This window comes from Ambystoma mexicanum, chromosome 10 (assembly GCF_040938575.1).
Source record: "Ambystoma mexicanum isolate Mex_15411 chromosome 10, UKY_AmexF1_1, whole genome shotgun sequence".
NCBI classification, from domain to species: Eukaryota; Metazoa; Chordata; class Amphibia; order Caudata; family Ambystomatidae; genus Ambystoma; species Ambystoma mexicanum.
In genome coordinates, this window is record NC_090932.1 from 70,090,341 (window position 1) to 70,107,268 (window position 16,928).

The following is a 16,928-nucleotide window of genomic DNA, read 5'->3' on the forward strand; positions in this document are numbered from 1 at the left end:
AATGACATTCTGTGCAAACATATCAGATTTGTGACATATTAAGGTTCTCTCAAGGAGGCATTAAATTGATTTTGCTCATAATAATGCCCTTATCAGCAGAGAAAGTGCAATATTTACGAAAAGGAAGAAGTCGTCCATCCACTGCTGAGAGTCACTGGAAATGGAGGTGGTCAGAAAGCTTGTCAGGAGGGAATCCCGAGGGGTGCTCCTCAGAGGACTTCTCTCTGTCAGGGCTCGCCCCCAACCAACATGGCGACATGGGCCGCCTGGCCGAGGCGCGCGTCCCCCGCTCATAACCTCCCGTGCGGAACCCGCGGCCGCCGCGTCTCCGGTTCCGCCTCCCTCCCGTCTGTCAGCGGCGGGCGCCGCAGAAGAGCGAGCCGGCAGCGGGGAGCAGCCAGCGCCGAGGAGGCGGAGGAGAGCGAAGGATGAACAACAAGTTCCAGGCGTGAGTCTGGTGGTGCCGCTGCCCGGGCAAAGGGGGTGCGGGGGCTGCGGCCTCAGTTCCCAGCAGCGGGGCCGCCGCGTGCCGCGTCAAGTGAACCCCCCACGGAGCCCGAGCCGCAGGGCTCCTCCGCTCATCCCCGGGGAGGACGTGCGCAGGCACACTGCGCCCGGAGCTCGTGCTGCGGCGTGCGTCAGTCACACGCCCCCCTACCCACAATATGTACATCCTTCCAGCAACACCGCCCCCCCAATACACCTAGGAGGACAACCAACATATCTTAATTATAACCTCCTCCCCCCACTTTACTCCACCCAAGTGCCCCAGTGGTACCCTAGAACATACTTGCCAACATTCTCTGACCAAAAAGATGTAGGATTTTTCAAGTTTCAAAAATAATTCGCATAACAATAACATCCCAGGAACATACAAAACATACATTGCTGGCACCACTGGAGCATTCTAAAATACACAGCCCATCAACAGCACAACATGGAAAGATGTTAAAATGTTAAAAATGTCTAATTCTGAATGGTAAATTAACATCCAATTCAAATAATCAATCAGGGCTGGTTGGCAACGTTTGCCACTGCTCTGTAGCAGCAGCCTGGGCACTACATATGTATTCCTGCTTTGCAACTTGACCACTGAATGACATGGAGACTGATAGCCCCCCTTTCCCCCCTCAGTCTAGCATACATGGCAACATTCCGAGATACATGAGTTGGAGATTTCTTCGAAGAAATCGGAAGACAACAATTTCTCCATAGGAATGCATTGGGGAAAGTATAATTTTAGGAGGGAGAATGTAAAAAAAATAGCAGTATTTTTCCCTGAAAAATCGTGAGTCTCCCGCCTAACTCGGGAGGGTTGGCATGTATGAGTCTGATAGGCAGATGCTGTGTGATGGTGTTACGCTTTGCCACTTGCCTTCACTGGTGGTTCACCTAAGGGTTGTCCCGGCAAGTGTGCAGGACAGAGTCACGTACCTGTTGGGTCAGTGGATTGGTCTGAACCCAATCAAAATAATCACCTAGCAGCCCACTGTATAGACAGTGTTGCATGCTTTGTCTTGCAGGCTGCCTTAGAGTCACATAAACCACCTAACACTGTAAAAAGCAGTAGGGTCTGTCGCACAAATCTGTAGGCGGTAGGACTGCTTAAAAAGCAGTAGTAGCCTACTGCCTAAATCTGTAGGGTTGGCAAGTATGCCCTAGAATGACGTGTTAAAATCATCCATTTAAGGAGCTTCTGTGTAAGACTCCAAAATGGCCCTCGCTGTAGACCCCCCCCCCGTATCACAATCTTACCCATGTAAGGGGTCCCTAAAACTATTCTCATATGTGCATTACTTAATATCCTGAAGTTGGCATGAGCCCTTGTGGTGATCTATGAGGCCTATGCACGTGTGAGGCTAAAACATGCCGCTTCTAGGACACCCCAATGTAACTATCATCTCATGAGACACACCCATAAATGACGGGCATGAGGCTCTACTATTATGACACTACTACGTTAGTAGTTCTTGATGCTCCATGAGAAGTGATCTAGACATGGATATTGATTTTTTTTTTCTGTCACTAACATCACCAAAGAACTGAGTCATTTAACATCTTGTTTGCCCCTTAAGCCACATTATACATGGCCTTCTCAAAAACAATTCTTCTTTTACACATTTGTATGGTTCTTTTATTGTTTTTAAATCTCATGTAAAATCGTATATCAATTTAAAATATGTTTTTTTTCTACTGAATCTGGTGTATGGCTGTGTATAGATTTAGGGACAGCCCTATTTGATACATGGTTTTGAAGTCACTGACTACCTTAAACGTGTGGAAGTACGGTAGCTAGTTGTGGACCCCGTTGCCTCACTACTACGTTGGTGCACGTTACATTCAGACCGTTTTATGAGACCTCAATCACCCTTGTGTAATGCCCAAAACAACAGTTTTTTGCATGCACACACCCGATCGTTGTGTGAGCACATCCATATAACCAGCAGTTCAGACAACCAAATAACCCACATGTATATCCCACTGGGAGATTGTTGAAAAGGCCATCCCTCATAAACACTGGCATGTGCCCCTGGAATGGCCCTGCCTTGCTTAATTTCTTCATCCAAAGTTATGCTTGTGCACTAGCCCAGCGCGTTCTTCAAACTAATCCCCACCCCAAATGTTCCACATACTGATTGCAGAGAGTCAAACGGAGGGTACACCAATGTGCCCCCCCTTAACCTCCCAAAATAAGACAGAGTTCATATTGCGTCATGTTACGCATACACCGATCATGCAGTCCTGCTTTTTTCTTTGCATTCTGGTCCTTCTAGCACTTCATTTATAGACTATCTACAGATGCCAGAAGGAAAAGGAAAACTCGAGACTATATATCACACACCTTGGCTAGTGACCAACATGGGATATGTTCCTTTTTATAATGCATGTATCTTTCTGCCTCTTGTTGTCACTTCCAAGTACCTTCCGAGCACTATGGGGAGGATGAGACTGGACATTTATTTCAAGCCACTATGTCCTTTTTTGATTTTGAAAATGCCAGGAGTGCCCAGCCCACGTGGTAAGATGTTGCTTTCAAAATGCCCCATCATTTGATGGCTAACCCAGTCCTCTTCAGAGTCCTCTATTGAGAACCAAACCACCCCATTGTTTCAAAATATATGTAGCAGAGACTTGAGGGTTGTCCCCGTGTATGTCTCACCTGCAGTCCTCACTATTTAGATTCCCTGACCTCGATCTATTTACACAGATTAAGTTTCTGAGGTTCAGTCGGTTCAAAGGAGCCATTTGTTAGAAACCAAATGGCCGTTTAGACGGAAGACCCCCGCATTTCTCGTGGGATGTAATGGGTGTCCACCCTTTACACTGGCAGTGTTAAAGCCAAATACTCTACAGTACCCATGGATCTATCCTCTGTGTGGATCAAAGATTAAGATGGCCAATAATCAGTATGGTTCTTTTAAGCGGCCAAATGGTGCTAGCACTATACTACAATGTTTTGAAATCTGAGTATGATGATTGGTGCAAACATGAAAGCGTAAAAGTGCCTTCTGAGGAATAGGAGGGCGGCAAAGCAGAGTTAGCATCTCCACTTTGCTTTCGATTTTCATGCAAATGTGAAATCAATTGAATATGCTTTGCAATTGCACCTGCTCAATAACCAGGGATTCCATTGGACTGCATCATGAAACACTGCTTGCAAAGCGTAATTTGCAGGCAGAGCTTTATTTCTCTCAAAGCAGAGAGTGCAACTGAAGAGTAAAGGCAATTTCGCCTGGTTTTGTTCTTCAGTTTGCCATTGCGCTTTGAGTCTCAAAGTGCTTGGATGGCACCCAACAGCAAGTAAGTGCGAGCTTTGGTGGTTCCCCGCATGCAAAAAAAACCGTGAATGTATTTTTTCTTATATTTATTTTTTGAGTATTTCTAATTCCAACGGTTTTTCTTGGACATTTTCTAGGCACTGCCACAAACCCGACTTTAAGATAGCAGCATCTGACGAATGGTGTTGTACTTGGGCATATCAATGGCAGTGCCTGGCTAATGTCTATACGGAGGCCAAAACGGTTCGATTTGCCAATTCTTTTTATTTTTTATTTTTTTACAGACGTTTAGCGCAAGAAGCAGATGCAAAGATGCAGTATTGCTCATAAATCAAGTGGCTGAAGGTACACTTGATCAAGACGTTTTTAGTAAGCCAAAAGCTGTTTTTCAGCTGAAGTTAAGCCATTCCTTTTCAAAGAACTCCATGGAAATATAACTTGCATCCCCTTAATAGTACAGAGCTATCTAAGAGTTGCCAGGGAGGGAGTATTTTGGGTGAGAAGGGGCTGGCAGTGGGTGGGGTTGGCCTTTGTCAATCTGGTGGTCAAATTCAAAACCACTTCCACAGTCTGTGTCCCTCCTCACAACCCATCTCTATCCTGTGTTAATTTCCCATGCCAATAGTTTCGGCTTGTAGGCAGCTGATTTGGAATGTGCATTGTGTTTGTGTCGTAGCAAAGGTGCTAAATCAACAACTCAGTTATGTAGTAGGTAACTCATCTCTGTGGCTTCTTTTCCTGTAGTAAGTTGTTCACATAGGTTTCTTCTACCCCTTTCACTGATGTGATACAAGTTGATGAACAGAGCGTGCTTCACTGTTCTGATTTGTCATTTTTAGAATCTAAAGTGATCCGTCCACCAAGTGGTTTTCTCTGTGCTCTTGGGTAAATGTGATACTCGCTTGCTCTGCTTGTATATGGGCCACTATCAACATCTCATTAGCCGATCTGAGTTGGGGTGCTTCACATTTCGTTAGGGTCTTTTGTATGTCACAGAAAATGCTTTAACTATATATAAAATAGGTTAACATCAATCTACATTGTATAAAAAAACAAGATCCCAAGAAAAGACGTTGGTGTTGTACAGTATGGCTCCGGAGTTGGACTCCTGCATCGGGCTAATTTGCACACTTCAAGTTTGAATCTCAGGATGGCCAAGGTCACCGGATGAGTTCATGTCATCGTGGACCTCATGTCTGACTCCTGGGCTTTAATTGATCCACCAATATACTCTGTGAGCTGCAGTCTTTGATTATTTCAACTGACTACTTTGGGCTAACGTAACAGCAACCCAGGACTGGAATAGTGGCCTGGGCGAAATGGAAATGATCTCCTAAACTTTAGTCTGGGACGACTAAACTATAAAGCCTTCCAAGGTCAGTACGTTTAGTTCGGTAATAGTAACACCTACTTCTAAAGGATTTGCAAGTGGAGGTATCTGACATTAATATCGATATGAAACTTATTAATACTAGCAATAGACTTCTTTAAACTCCGTGAAGAGGTCGGTGTACAGTAAAACTAAGTTGTTAACCGTACCATAGCTCCTGCAATGCCTTTATCTATTGTGGATGACCCGAAACCAAGGGTAAACATTTCAAGTTGAATCCTACTAGAGGGGCACTAAGTCACTTTCCGTTTCAATTCTTCATATGCACACAGCACACCATTTCTTATTTGCCACTTGCAAATGGCTACTAGCAAGTACAGATTTTGAGACCTGCCAAAACCAGGCTTGTTGGATGGCATCACCCATACCTTAAAATGTGAAGGTTTTCATCAACAAACCATAAGCCATCTTAACTTGAAAAGCAAACTGCAGTAACTGGGAAATTACTTCCCAAAAATGCCACTTGGAACACCATTCCCATCCCTCCAGAATTGCACCATGCAAACTCCCAAACCAATTTCCCTTGATTGTTAAAGCCTTTAGATAGAACAGGACCGCATGGCATACTTTAGCATGTCTCGATTTTGCATCAGTGGGTTGTTGGGACAAACTCCCAGGTAGGTTCGAGGGCTACTAGAAGTTCGCAAACTCAGAACTCATGGAAGGCCCAACACCTCCCACCAAAGGAACGTAGGTCCAGACAGACGGCAAGTTCAAACTGCAGTTTATTACAGCCAAAACCAACAGAGATCAAAACATGGATCGAAGACTCTCCTGGAACTTCTCAGCGTGTCGTGGCTCCCAGGCCAGTTTTGAGGGCACATTGCATCAGAATGACATCACAACCTGGTCCCTTCTCCAGCAAACCTATCGCACCCCTGGATTGGGCGCTGAGTGATAGTCCACCTATAGTGGACCCCATACTAGTTAGTTCACTGGCTCTCGCATGTCTGGTGACTGGCCTGGCCCATCCCCAAAAATGCTACTTCTACAATGTTGCAGTGTGAGGGTCTTACCATTGGTTCTTGCCCGTTGTTACCCACCCCTAGGATACTAGATTGTGATTGGCTAGAGCTGGCGTTCCCCCATGCCTGGGATCTGAAATGGTTCTCAGCTCTCAATGTACAATTATGTTTCTGCATTGGAACTTGTGTGTACCACCATAGGCTATGAGAGTTCCTGTCCACATACAGCACCTGACTTCAGTATAACAAGTTTGTTGCAAACTTCCTTGTCTGGCGGCGTGAGCGCGCTTCTTTCCTCATCGCCGGTTTCGATTCATCATGCGGGTCGGCTGAACCCTGTGTTCAGAGACCGTGTTTTGGGCTTATGTAGCATTACGAAGAATTATTCGCATTTACTGTAGCTGGTGTTACTGTCGTTCAGGGAATGGAATGTTGCCCGTATCTGGTGGCCTTGGCTACAGGCCCTGTCCCACACGTTTGTTTCTCCTGTTCGTCCTGGATTCAACGCAGCTCAGCACTTGCTGAGAGTCTGTAGTTTGCTGTAATTTTCATAGGCTATAATATGGCTCCTACATTTCTGTAATATACTACACATCCTATATGTTAGTCATACTGGCTCTGTCAGGTCCCTTAGTTGTTCCTGCAGCTCCATAAGGTTAGTTGCATCTGCAAGCTTACTCAGGATCTCTTGCTCTTTGCGGTTTCTGTTTTCAGCTAATGACAAAATAATAAAGCAATGGCGTTATATATATGTAACCGTCCTCTAACTCATAGAAATGTTACACATGCGTTCTTTGTGTACTCTGGTGTGTGTTTGTCTCCCGATGTGTGGATGGCACGTGTGATTTCTAACGCATCTATGTCTTGATGTCTCTAACAACATCAGTGGTTTGCTTCTTGGCGTTTTAATCAATACTGTCAATGGAGGTTTCAGTCTGGAGTTCTTCATCCACTCTGGGCAGTGTTTGTGTTTCTCCTGGGCTATATGGTTGACTGAGTGGGTACCTGAGTGGAGCACTAGGAACTGGTCCGAAATAATATGGCCGATCACGATCATCTCCGGTTCTTCCTTCGTGCCATGTGCCTTTATGGGAGGGGGCATAGGAGGCAAATTTTATTCGGCCTTCCCTCTTCAGGGTAATCCACTTGCTTGTTTTATGAAGCATCTGAGCTGATTTTCCCCTTAATGGCAAGAATTTGTATAACGTGTATATAATGTGGATCTGGGTACTACTATCGTTCATCACAAGAGGTTAAGCACTTGTACACGGCTACATTTGAAGACATTGTCACTCCGTGGATATGGTTGTGAAGTATGTCCCTCTGTGTCAAGTATAAAAATGTCCAGGCCATATGCACTGTAGGTCTGCTTGTTGCAGGCGGTGTTGGGCGTGCTTTATCTGCTGTGGAACAATTGGGCATTTTGTACTGTTCACGGGTTGTGTCTTTATTTCTACAATGCACAATCTTATAGTTTATTGCTCCAGTGTTTATATTAAAACGTAAAAGATTCCCTGTTCAACTCACGTTTTCTTAGATGTTCAGTTGTACCATGTACTCCTGCAGGGTGCCACACCCTGCATCCCTCTAAGAAGCCCCCTATGTTGTTTAAGCAATGCAACATTTTTTCCATCTAAGACTAGTTTTGTCACCAGCGGTAGGTGCAATGTCGCCTGAAAATAGGATCTCGCCTTGCTCTCTCCCAATCTTACACATTGCTGTTTCTGGAACAAGTGCATAGCCTCTTAAGAGCATAAAAATGATGTTAAAAAAACCTGAGAGGTGGCTCATTTTCCCCAGCTCTGTCCACCTTGTAGACCATGCTTCTTCCAACGAGTTGGTGTTTGTATGTGTGTGTACATTTATGGCCAGGTGGAGTGGGGTTCGAGGGTGAGTTGTGTGAATGATGTGGCGGCAGGGTACTAATTACATAAATGATTACTGTGACTAGCCTCTAGTCCGTTTTACGTTTCTGCCTGTTCAGTCCTACGTTTGAGAAGTTTTGTAAGCCTCTATTGAAGAGAGAGATGGTTTGATGTCCAGTGCAGTCTAGCAAGTGATGTTCATCAGCAAGGCTTGGTAGAATTGCGCCCCACCCCCGAAACTAGCATCTGTAGGATTGGGCCTTTGATCACTGTAACAAAAAGCAGGCCCACTCTTAAGCAAGCTTATTGTACACATGGCCAGGAGGGGTTAGATGGCCTCAGAGTCGAGCTAACCTTTCTCCCTGAACCACACAAAGAATATGCATTTTATACAATTTGCAACAGTTAAAACACAAGTTTTGTTACAGAGTCAACCCGCCACAAAAGATTGATTAAACCTATACAATGTAACCATATTCCCTTTAGTTCCCACACTTCTTATTGGATACATTCATCTAAGCACCATTCTCTTTAACTTATAATTGCATATTTACACTGCACCCCTCTCTGGTGCCTTTCCATATTTGGTCATAGTCCCATCTCCTAGTTGCACAGTTTACACAACTTACAATTTCAATTATCAAAGGTTGTGGTTAGAAACTGTTACCCCTACCTGTGACGCATACGGCTATTCTTTCCATTGATGGAAAGAGGAGAGCAAACACCTTTCCTTTTGATCTATTGTTTCTGGTTTTATCGCCCAAACATGTTGGTGTCCACATTTCATTCTAAACTATATGACTTGCCATTCCAGCCCACATGGTCCCAACCCACATCTTGATAACTCTATTGAAAATCTATGGTGCTCCTTTACCTGCAAGCAGCCCACATTGGGTTTAATTGTCCGGCCCTAACAGGTGGCCGGAATATTCAACAATAGACAACTATATACTTGCAGAGATTGCATCTCCCCTTCACAATGCACCTAGACCATAAAAAAGACCTGCCTGAAATTGACCATCTGATATTCATTGCAACCGCTGCTGGCTTTCACTAACCTTGTAAAACTAGTTTTTCAGTCACACAGAGTTCAATTGCCCAACCCAGTTTTTAGCCAGTGCAATTCCTAACTTGTCAGAGAATTCTGCGACCAAAACAGATCTGTATTTTCATACTGCCCAAAACCTATTTCCCTAAAGAGCCCATGCATGTGTAGCTATAAATGTAGGTTCAGGACTACCACATCCCCTCACACTGAGTTTCCCATTGCCAATCTCCTATCTAGCTCTCAGCTGCCTGATTAAGCGCTATGTGGCATGACACACCTGTGTTGCGTTTATATTGGATCGGCAGTTTTCACACTGATCTTGCTGTGCACATGCGATTCGAAAATGTATCAACTAAAACACAAACGACACTAAAAATAATGCATATCTCATTCCCACTACACTGGATTCATGTTAAATTGCCACCTATGTCAACATTGATGTCGCCCCAGCCACCAACACGACACGATCAATTCAAACTTCTCTTTGGCCCCGGTACCCTTATCAACCACCCCAACCCAGCCAACTCATAATGCTTGGACTAATCGGGTAGACATTTTGCTGATGAAATACATTTGGATGTACTTTTGAAAGGCTGTAGAAGCTAGTTTAGCACGGACTGCACGGCTTGTTGAGCCTCTCCAGCAAGATATACAAACTATGGCTACCCTCCCCAGCAGGGCGTTTCCTCTGTAAATTACAAACAGATTAAGGGACTGTCTAGATTTGGTCCCAGCAGAATTTGAGCACTTTCTGAACATCTAATCTTCAGAATTGTCTTTCTGCTTCTGAAGATTGACTTGTGAAAATGGTTGTGTAAGGCACGGTTTCTGATTTTTAAATGAAATAAACATTCCTGGCTAAGGGGAGGTGAGTCCTTTTTTTAAAATGACCCAATCCCAAAATGTATTTGTCCCTTTTGACTGAGCTATTTGATCACTTTACCCTTTAAGCACAAGTGTAGACTACCAAGAATGTTTTTTTTTCAGCACACTTATAATGGTTAAGACCAGTCGTTGACCAGCCTCTTTGCCTCTGAGCCCATGAGTCTTTGCCCTTGCCTTCCACCTTGCTGCACCCAAGTACTACCAGCTTTCTAATTACTGTACTGACTCTACACACTGCAGTACTCTCCTACAATGCATTTGCTCTTCCTACTAGCCTCTATATGCTTTATCCAATCATGCTACAACTTCCTCCTTTCCTGTCCTAAAACTCACATCTCCAAACTTCCACTGCTCCATTTCTATTGCACCTCCTACTTTCAACAAACAAAGCCGATGAGCTAACCATACCTCTGCTAACAACTATCCACCTCGCCTCTCTTCCTCTGAGACTCAACTTTTCTACTCTTCCTTACTGCATCAACTGAACATTGCGCTCTGGAATGCTCAGTCTGTATGCAATAACATTTCCTTTATTGCTGACTACTTTCACTCAAGCTCTCCTCCCCTAGACCTTCTTCCTATCACTGAAACCTGGATTTCTCGATCTGACACTGCTACCCTGATGGCCCTACGCAACTCCAAATCCTTCAGTCACTCTTCTCGACTGACTGGTAGAGGTGGAGGCGTTGGGCACGTACAATCTTTCCGCCTCAATGCCTCACAAATCTCCAATACCAGGTCCTCTCCTACCTCTATTGAATTCACCATCTCTTCTATTGCTCTGCCTCACTCTGTTCATATCCTCTCCAATTGATCGCCCCCTCCTGGTCCTACTGGACAATTCTTTGATATTGGGCACCTCCTTGATTCTCTTTCCACTAAACATCACCTCATTCTCTTAGTTGACTTTAACCTTCCCTCTCCAGCCACTTCTCAGAAATCGGAACGTCAGTCTTTTCTTAGTGACCATGCTCTGCACTCTATCCATAACCTACCTACCCACAAAGGGGGTAAGTCTTTGGATCTCATATTAATCTACACCTCTTTTAGCCCCTAACACTACCACAGCATTCTCAGCCACTAATACTACTGTCATACCATTCTTATCTGATAACTCCATTGTTTCCACCACCATATCCTTTCCACTCTTCAACCTCTCTTCACCACTTGCCCCACCTAGTACTAAAAGGAAATGTAAACCTTCTGCCATTCCTCCTTTCTCTCAGACCTACAGTTCTCACTCTCCTCCTTCACACCTGATGCCTCTTGCACGAATGCTGCCTTCTTCAGCTTCCAATCCCTACTATAACTCATTCCCCTCTCACTTTCCACTGCTTTCACCCCCAAGTCTCAGCATCTTCAATGGTCACCCCATTCATAGGCTTTCTCCGCCCAGTCCTCCATCAGCTGCTGTGCAAATTGAGGCCTACCCACTTGCATGAGTACCTGAAACTCTACCTCTTTGTCCTGAACTCTCTCAAGTCATTGATTCTCACTCTAACCATCCTTGCCGGCTACAAGGCACCCTAAACTCACTCGTCACTACTCCTAAACCTATGACTATCAATTCCACTCTCTCAGCTAATGGCCTAAATGAATACTTTGCTGCAAAAGTTCCAAAATTAGAGACTCTCTCCTGACCTTCCTTCTACATTCTACACTCTGGATACTCCTCCTACATTCTACACTCTGCATATTGTATCATCATCTTCTACTGATGAAGGCTATGCCCGCTTGTGCCCGACGATCGGACCTTCATGCTCCTCAGCTAGTCAAGCCTATTGCCCCTTTAGTGGTCTCTCACTTTGTTGAACTCTTCAACTAGTCCTTAGGCTCTGCTTCCTTTCCTTATATTTTAAAAATGGCCACAGTAATACCTCTCCTAAAAAAGCAACGGGCTGACCCAACTCTAGCGGCTAACTTTCACCTGTCGTCTATCCTTCCGCACTACTCTTAGCGATATCTTAGACACTTAGATATCCACAACCTTCGAAAAACCCCTACAAGCAGGTTCCCAATGCTTCCGGACTATCTTCCTCAATTGCTCATCCACTCCATTCAGTGCCGCTAGCGGCATCTGTGGGGAACACGGGAACGGGTTCTCCATGGCCCAGCAAGCCCGCCGCCATATCTTCCATCCCAAGTCTAACATTCTTATCCCTCCGCCTTGTTGCGATTTTGGCAGCCATATCCATTCTTTCAGGAACAACGGAGCACATTGAGCCCTCAACAACCTTGTCTCCGATGTGTAGTCTTCCGATAACCACCTTGTCACATATTGTAGTTATGTTATGTTAGACGTATTTGTAGAGCGCACAAACACCCGAAGACACCCAGGCGCTTGGATGAATACAGTACTACCAATAACAAATTAGATTGGTTGGCTGGTCAGATAGTACAATCTCGAAATTGAGCAATTTAATGCCCCTTTGGTCATACGTGTTTTGCAATTTCCATAACGCTATTCTGTTCCTAGTGTTCTGCCATATGAACCCCCTGCATATGCACTGGATTTTAACAAAGAATTGCTTGGGTATCATACACTACTTTATGAATATACCATGTAACAGCCTAGGCTGCACCACCGTATTTAACAGTGCCACTATCCCCATCATGGTCAGAGGGAGCTTGGCCCAGAACCTTATGGTGTTTTCAATGTTAGCCAGCGCCTTCTCTGTGTTTTGTTTGTGTTCGACCTCTACACTATAATGTACTTCAATCCCCAGGTATCTAAAGGTCCTGGTCTCCCATTGTATTTGTAATACCAGCAGTTCCTCTTGTGGTATCCCTTTATATCTACCCAGGGGAAATATACATGATTTGTATAGCCGAAGTGAGAGGGGGCTGATCGTTACTTACAGGATATTACTCCCAGAAATGTCCACATTCTTTGTAGTAAAACATGTCGTGTTTTTGTTTACTACACCACATGGGAATGGGAGTCCTTGTCCCCTATATAGGAGTCATTCCCAGTGAGGTCCCGCTTTCCCAAAACCCTAGTGAGGATTTTGCTTAGTGGTCTCACCTCCCTATCCTCAGAAGGGCGTGGTTGCCCATAAGGAAAAAGGGAGATCTCTCCAGATTCGTCACACCATCCTCTAAATCTATTGTCGAGACCAAGGGATCCTGTTGGAGAGGCAGTGTTTCTGAGCGATCATGTCCATCTTGAAATTCACCACTAGGAGTTTTTTATATTTTTTATTTGGAAGAAGGCCAGTATTGATTTAAAGGCTCTTTGGTTTCTTCTCCATCCTAGAACATGGAGGAAAAGCTTACTCCTTCTCTGGTATTTCGGTTTATTGCAATAGGTGGTAAAAATGAAGCTGTATTTGCTACTAGACCCCCAGGCTTGCAGTGCATGCATTGTTATACGTGTGTATGATCATTAAGAAACCTTAAATAGTATAACACCCATTCACCAATTTACAAGCCATTTATCCTAGATTTAACTCTGCATTGGTGAAATTATTCAGCTGTACTGTAAAAGTCCTGAATATTGGGTGTTTCTGTAGGATCAAACTTTCCTGAACATTATCAGTGGTTCTTGGTCTTGCAAAATATTTAATGGTTCTGGAAAAAAATATTATAAATTGGACATGCTTGGTTCAATTTCGATATTGATCTTGTTAGGCCAAGGCAGAAGGTTGCCAGAGCAGTAGAGGGGACTATGCTTTAGTTGAAGGAGATCTAGAACATTGCAATAGAATTTAGTTTAAGGAAAGGAAGAACGTCGAAAATCAATAGGGCATCTTTGGCTGCTACATCTAGGCCATAAACGCACCAACATTTCTTGTCATAGTGAGAAAGTACATCCAAAATAGGTTAGGCAGGCAGGAGGAGGTTAAATTCCGTGACTGTAACTGTGCATGCCATCTTTTGGTTTTGGCACTTCTTTTGCGTAAACCACCTAATCGCTAAAACATTGGTACTGTAAATGTTTAAAAAAGGAGAAAAGGGAGTTTGGAAGCATTGTATGGTGTTGACATGGCAACTTTCTGAGTGTGGTGATGAAATGTCCAAAGCACCATCTGGGTCTTCACCCTGTCGCTGACGTCTGCTGGCCTGCTGCTGTTGCCTGAGAGCTGTGCACGCTCCTGAAGTAGGAGCAAAATGACTGCACTTAGGTATATGCCGTTTATTTATGTATGCACCAATTCTTTTTTTCACTTAAACTCCTGTCCACACCGCCGAGTGATCTGTTTTCTTCTTCCAGCAGCGCTCTGTTGCGCGTTGCCCCCCCCCCCCTTCTCTCACCGCTTCCTGGTGTACCTGGCCCCCTCCTCCCTTCCCGCGCACCACTCTGTTGATTGGGCCAATGTTTCTTGCACCGAGGTTCTAGTGGCCTCGGTGTGGCCTGCAAGCCAGGTGTTGAACACACAATAGAATATGTATGCAACGCTGCTGCTCGCGTGGGGCAGGCTTCCTTCTCTCTCACACACAAGCCGCGCCCAGCCCGAGCTAATCCTACTGGATGTGAAGGACCTACTCTTATGGGATGGGGCACTTCCGCTTGGGATCAGTCTTTAGATCGTTTTAATGCTGTGAGTGTGTGATGCGCGTTTCACTGCCAGCTTGAGTCAGGGGAGTTGAGAAAATTCCCCCCACGTATTTTCGTGTTATCTTTTGCACTTGATGGCGAGCGTAATCTGCTCACCTAGAACCCATTTTGCACCTGATATTATAATGCACCATGCGGCAATAATAGCAGTGTATGCTTCGGCAGTTTCACCACTCCATGCAAATGTGGAACTGCTTTGGTAATGGGATGTGACAATTTATACTGTGTACACTAATGGGGCTCAGGTCACCTGGGTATATTTTTTATGGAGTTTGGAATATCCATTCTTCAAGTCGCTTTGACTCTCAACAGGCATAGAACGAACCAGCAGAATGGTCCTTCTAAAAGGAGTCCAGGGACGCTGGAGATAGTTTAGCGGGTTGAGCGCCTGTTTCCAAGAGGTGTTTTCCGGCTGTAGATTAGAGGTTGGAATAGAGCAAATACTATTAAAATGAGGTAATACAAGAGCACTCCGCTTTACACATATCTCAAGGAAAGGAAACGGAGACCCCATGCAACATTTCGTTCTTGGACGGCAGTTCCTTTATGTTTTTGTATAAATTAACAGATTTTTTGAGGACTGAATTCTTTCTATCAGCCGTGCACTGCAATGGGCACAACAGGGAGTGGAGACAAAGGGCCTAATTCATAGAGCTTTTTCCAATGGGGTTTTGCCATTATAAAACTCTTCTGTGAATTGGGCCCAAAGGGTGTTAATCTTTGAGCCATTAACCCCATGGTGGAGACATTAGCTTCTCAAAGCCAAAATCTCCACCACTTCACAGAAAGCCTGTTCACTGATCCACCCTCTCTCCTCCAAAATCCCTGTTCATTCTACCCCCACCCACTCCCACTACCCCGCCTTAGTCTGCTTCTGTAAGCGAATTCCAGACTCTGGCAAACTATGATACTATGTTTAAAACAGATGCTATCTGCACAGTCTTTACATGTAAAATCCAGTCTGTAGAGCTCAATCTCATTCTTCAATACATAATCCAGAGTTGCTTCGGAGCAAAACCAAATATTAGATATACTACATGGTGTATGTTCTATTTGATTTTAATGTCGGCCGTTAGAATCCCTCATAATGCAGCCACTGCATGAAATATGTCAAGCGTTCTTTATCTATTGAAAGGAGGTATATAATCCTTACTAAAAACAAGTTGAAATTGTAGTGCTTTTACTGTGCAATTGGTAGGGGCGAAGGAAGAAGAGACCCCATTAATCACAGATGTTGGATGGGCAGGCGCAACCCAGTGATCAAGTAATGTGGTTTGAACCACCTTCTCTGGAATATTTGGGTGAGTACTGGGTAGGGTACTGGTTTGCGCCGTCGTAGAAGCGGCCGATTTATTGCCATTTGTCAGATCCTGTATGCGGATCTACAGGAGGTAGTGCAACCATCTTGGTCACAGGAGCACAATCGGAAGCAACGGCAAAGTCAACACTACACCGGTCGCAGGTCCAGGGATCGTATTGCTGTGGCATCAGTACGAGGCAGTATAGATGGAGCGCTAGGACCTGTGATCATGCATGCATTTTTCCTGGCTTTTGTTCTAGCATACATAAAGGCTTGACACACCGGTTTCGCTTTCTTTTTGGCAGCTAATCGTTTAGATGAAATGGGGGGAGGGGGCGCAAACAAAAGTAGCATTAGAAGAGTTGGCATTTGTCTCAGCAAATAAAGGCACAGCAGTAATGGGATAATATCTGGATAGCACAGTCTTGCTGCCATTTATCTTTTACAGATTTACGCATTCTATTAATACTTTTATGGAGAAGAATGGATTTTATTTTCCATTTTCTCACATTTCGTAACTAGCGTAGCAAGCAGGCATTCAGAAGCAAGAAGCATGTCATTGGAAGACCTGCTTGTTGAGCTAATATTTGTGTCCGGAAATATCGGGGTGTCATCCATAGCCTCATTCGATTTGTTCAAGATATCACTCGGCTTTATAACAGTATGGACCGCCTCATTATTATCATTGAGCACTGGAGTGGCATCAGAGATGGCATCACTGGCCGATTCATTGGTGGGGCATTTATCTAACAAGCTCTGTGGATCAGTACTGCGAACATTCGCAGTGTTTGAGTAATTTAGCAAATCTCCCATGTAATCCACTTCAGAAATATCGGAAGAAGCAGAGACTAAATCAAGCCCAGAATTACATATCGTGCCACCAGTTACAGAATTGTAAACCATGGCACATATCCTTACTCCAGGAGACAGAGCTGGCAGAACAGATGACACAGGGCCGCAGCTACCTAACTCTACAGAGTTCACGTGTGAGCTGGTACTGATCACTGTCTCCCGACAGAAGTCCGTAAAAGTAAACGAGTCGGGTATATCTGAGATTATACCGCACTTGCAATCTTTCTGTACAAGGGGAATCTCACTCCCCTCCTGTGGTCATATGCAGCTTCACGCTCCTAGATAA

The 16,928-nt window shown here is 44.6% G+C and overlaps 1 protein-coding gene across 9 annotated transcripts in view; it reads left to right on the forward strand.

The window, feature by feature from the left end:
* Positions 1-293: 293 nt before the first annotated feature.
* The window catches only part of EIF4E2 (eukaryotic translation initiation factor 4E family member 2), a 265,342-nt gene continuing 248,707 nt past the window's right edge, over positions 294-16,928 (forward strand). For all 9 annotated transcript variants that reach the window (XR_011275971.1, XM_069617530.1, XM_069617531.1 and 6 more), the window contains exon 1: positions 294-448. Coding sequence is in view for 8 of the 9 variants with exons in the window: in XM_069617530.1 (XP_069473631.1) it covers positions 429-448 (20 nt within the window). In the remaining variant the exon portion in view is untranslated. The remainder of the gene's footprint in view (positions 449-16,928) is intronic.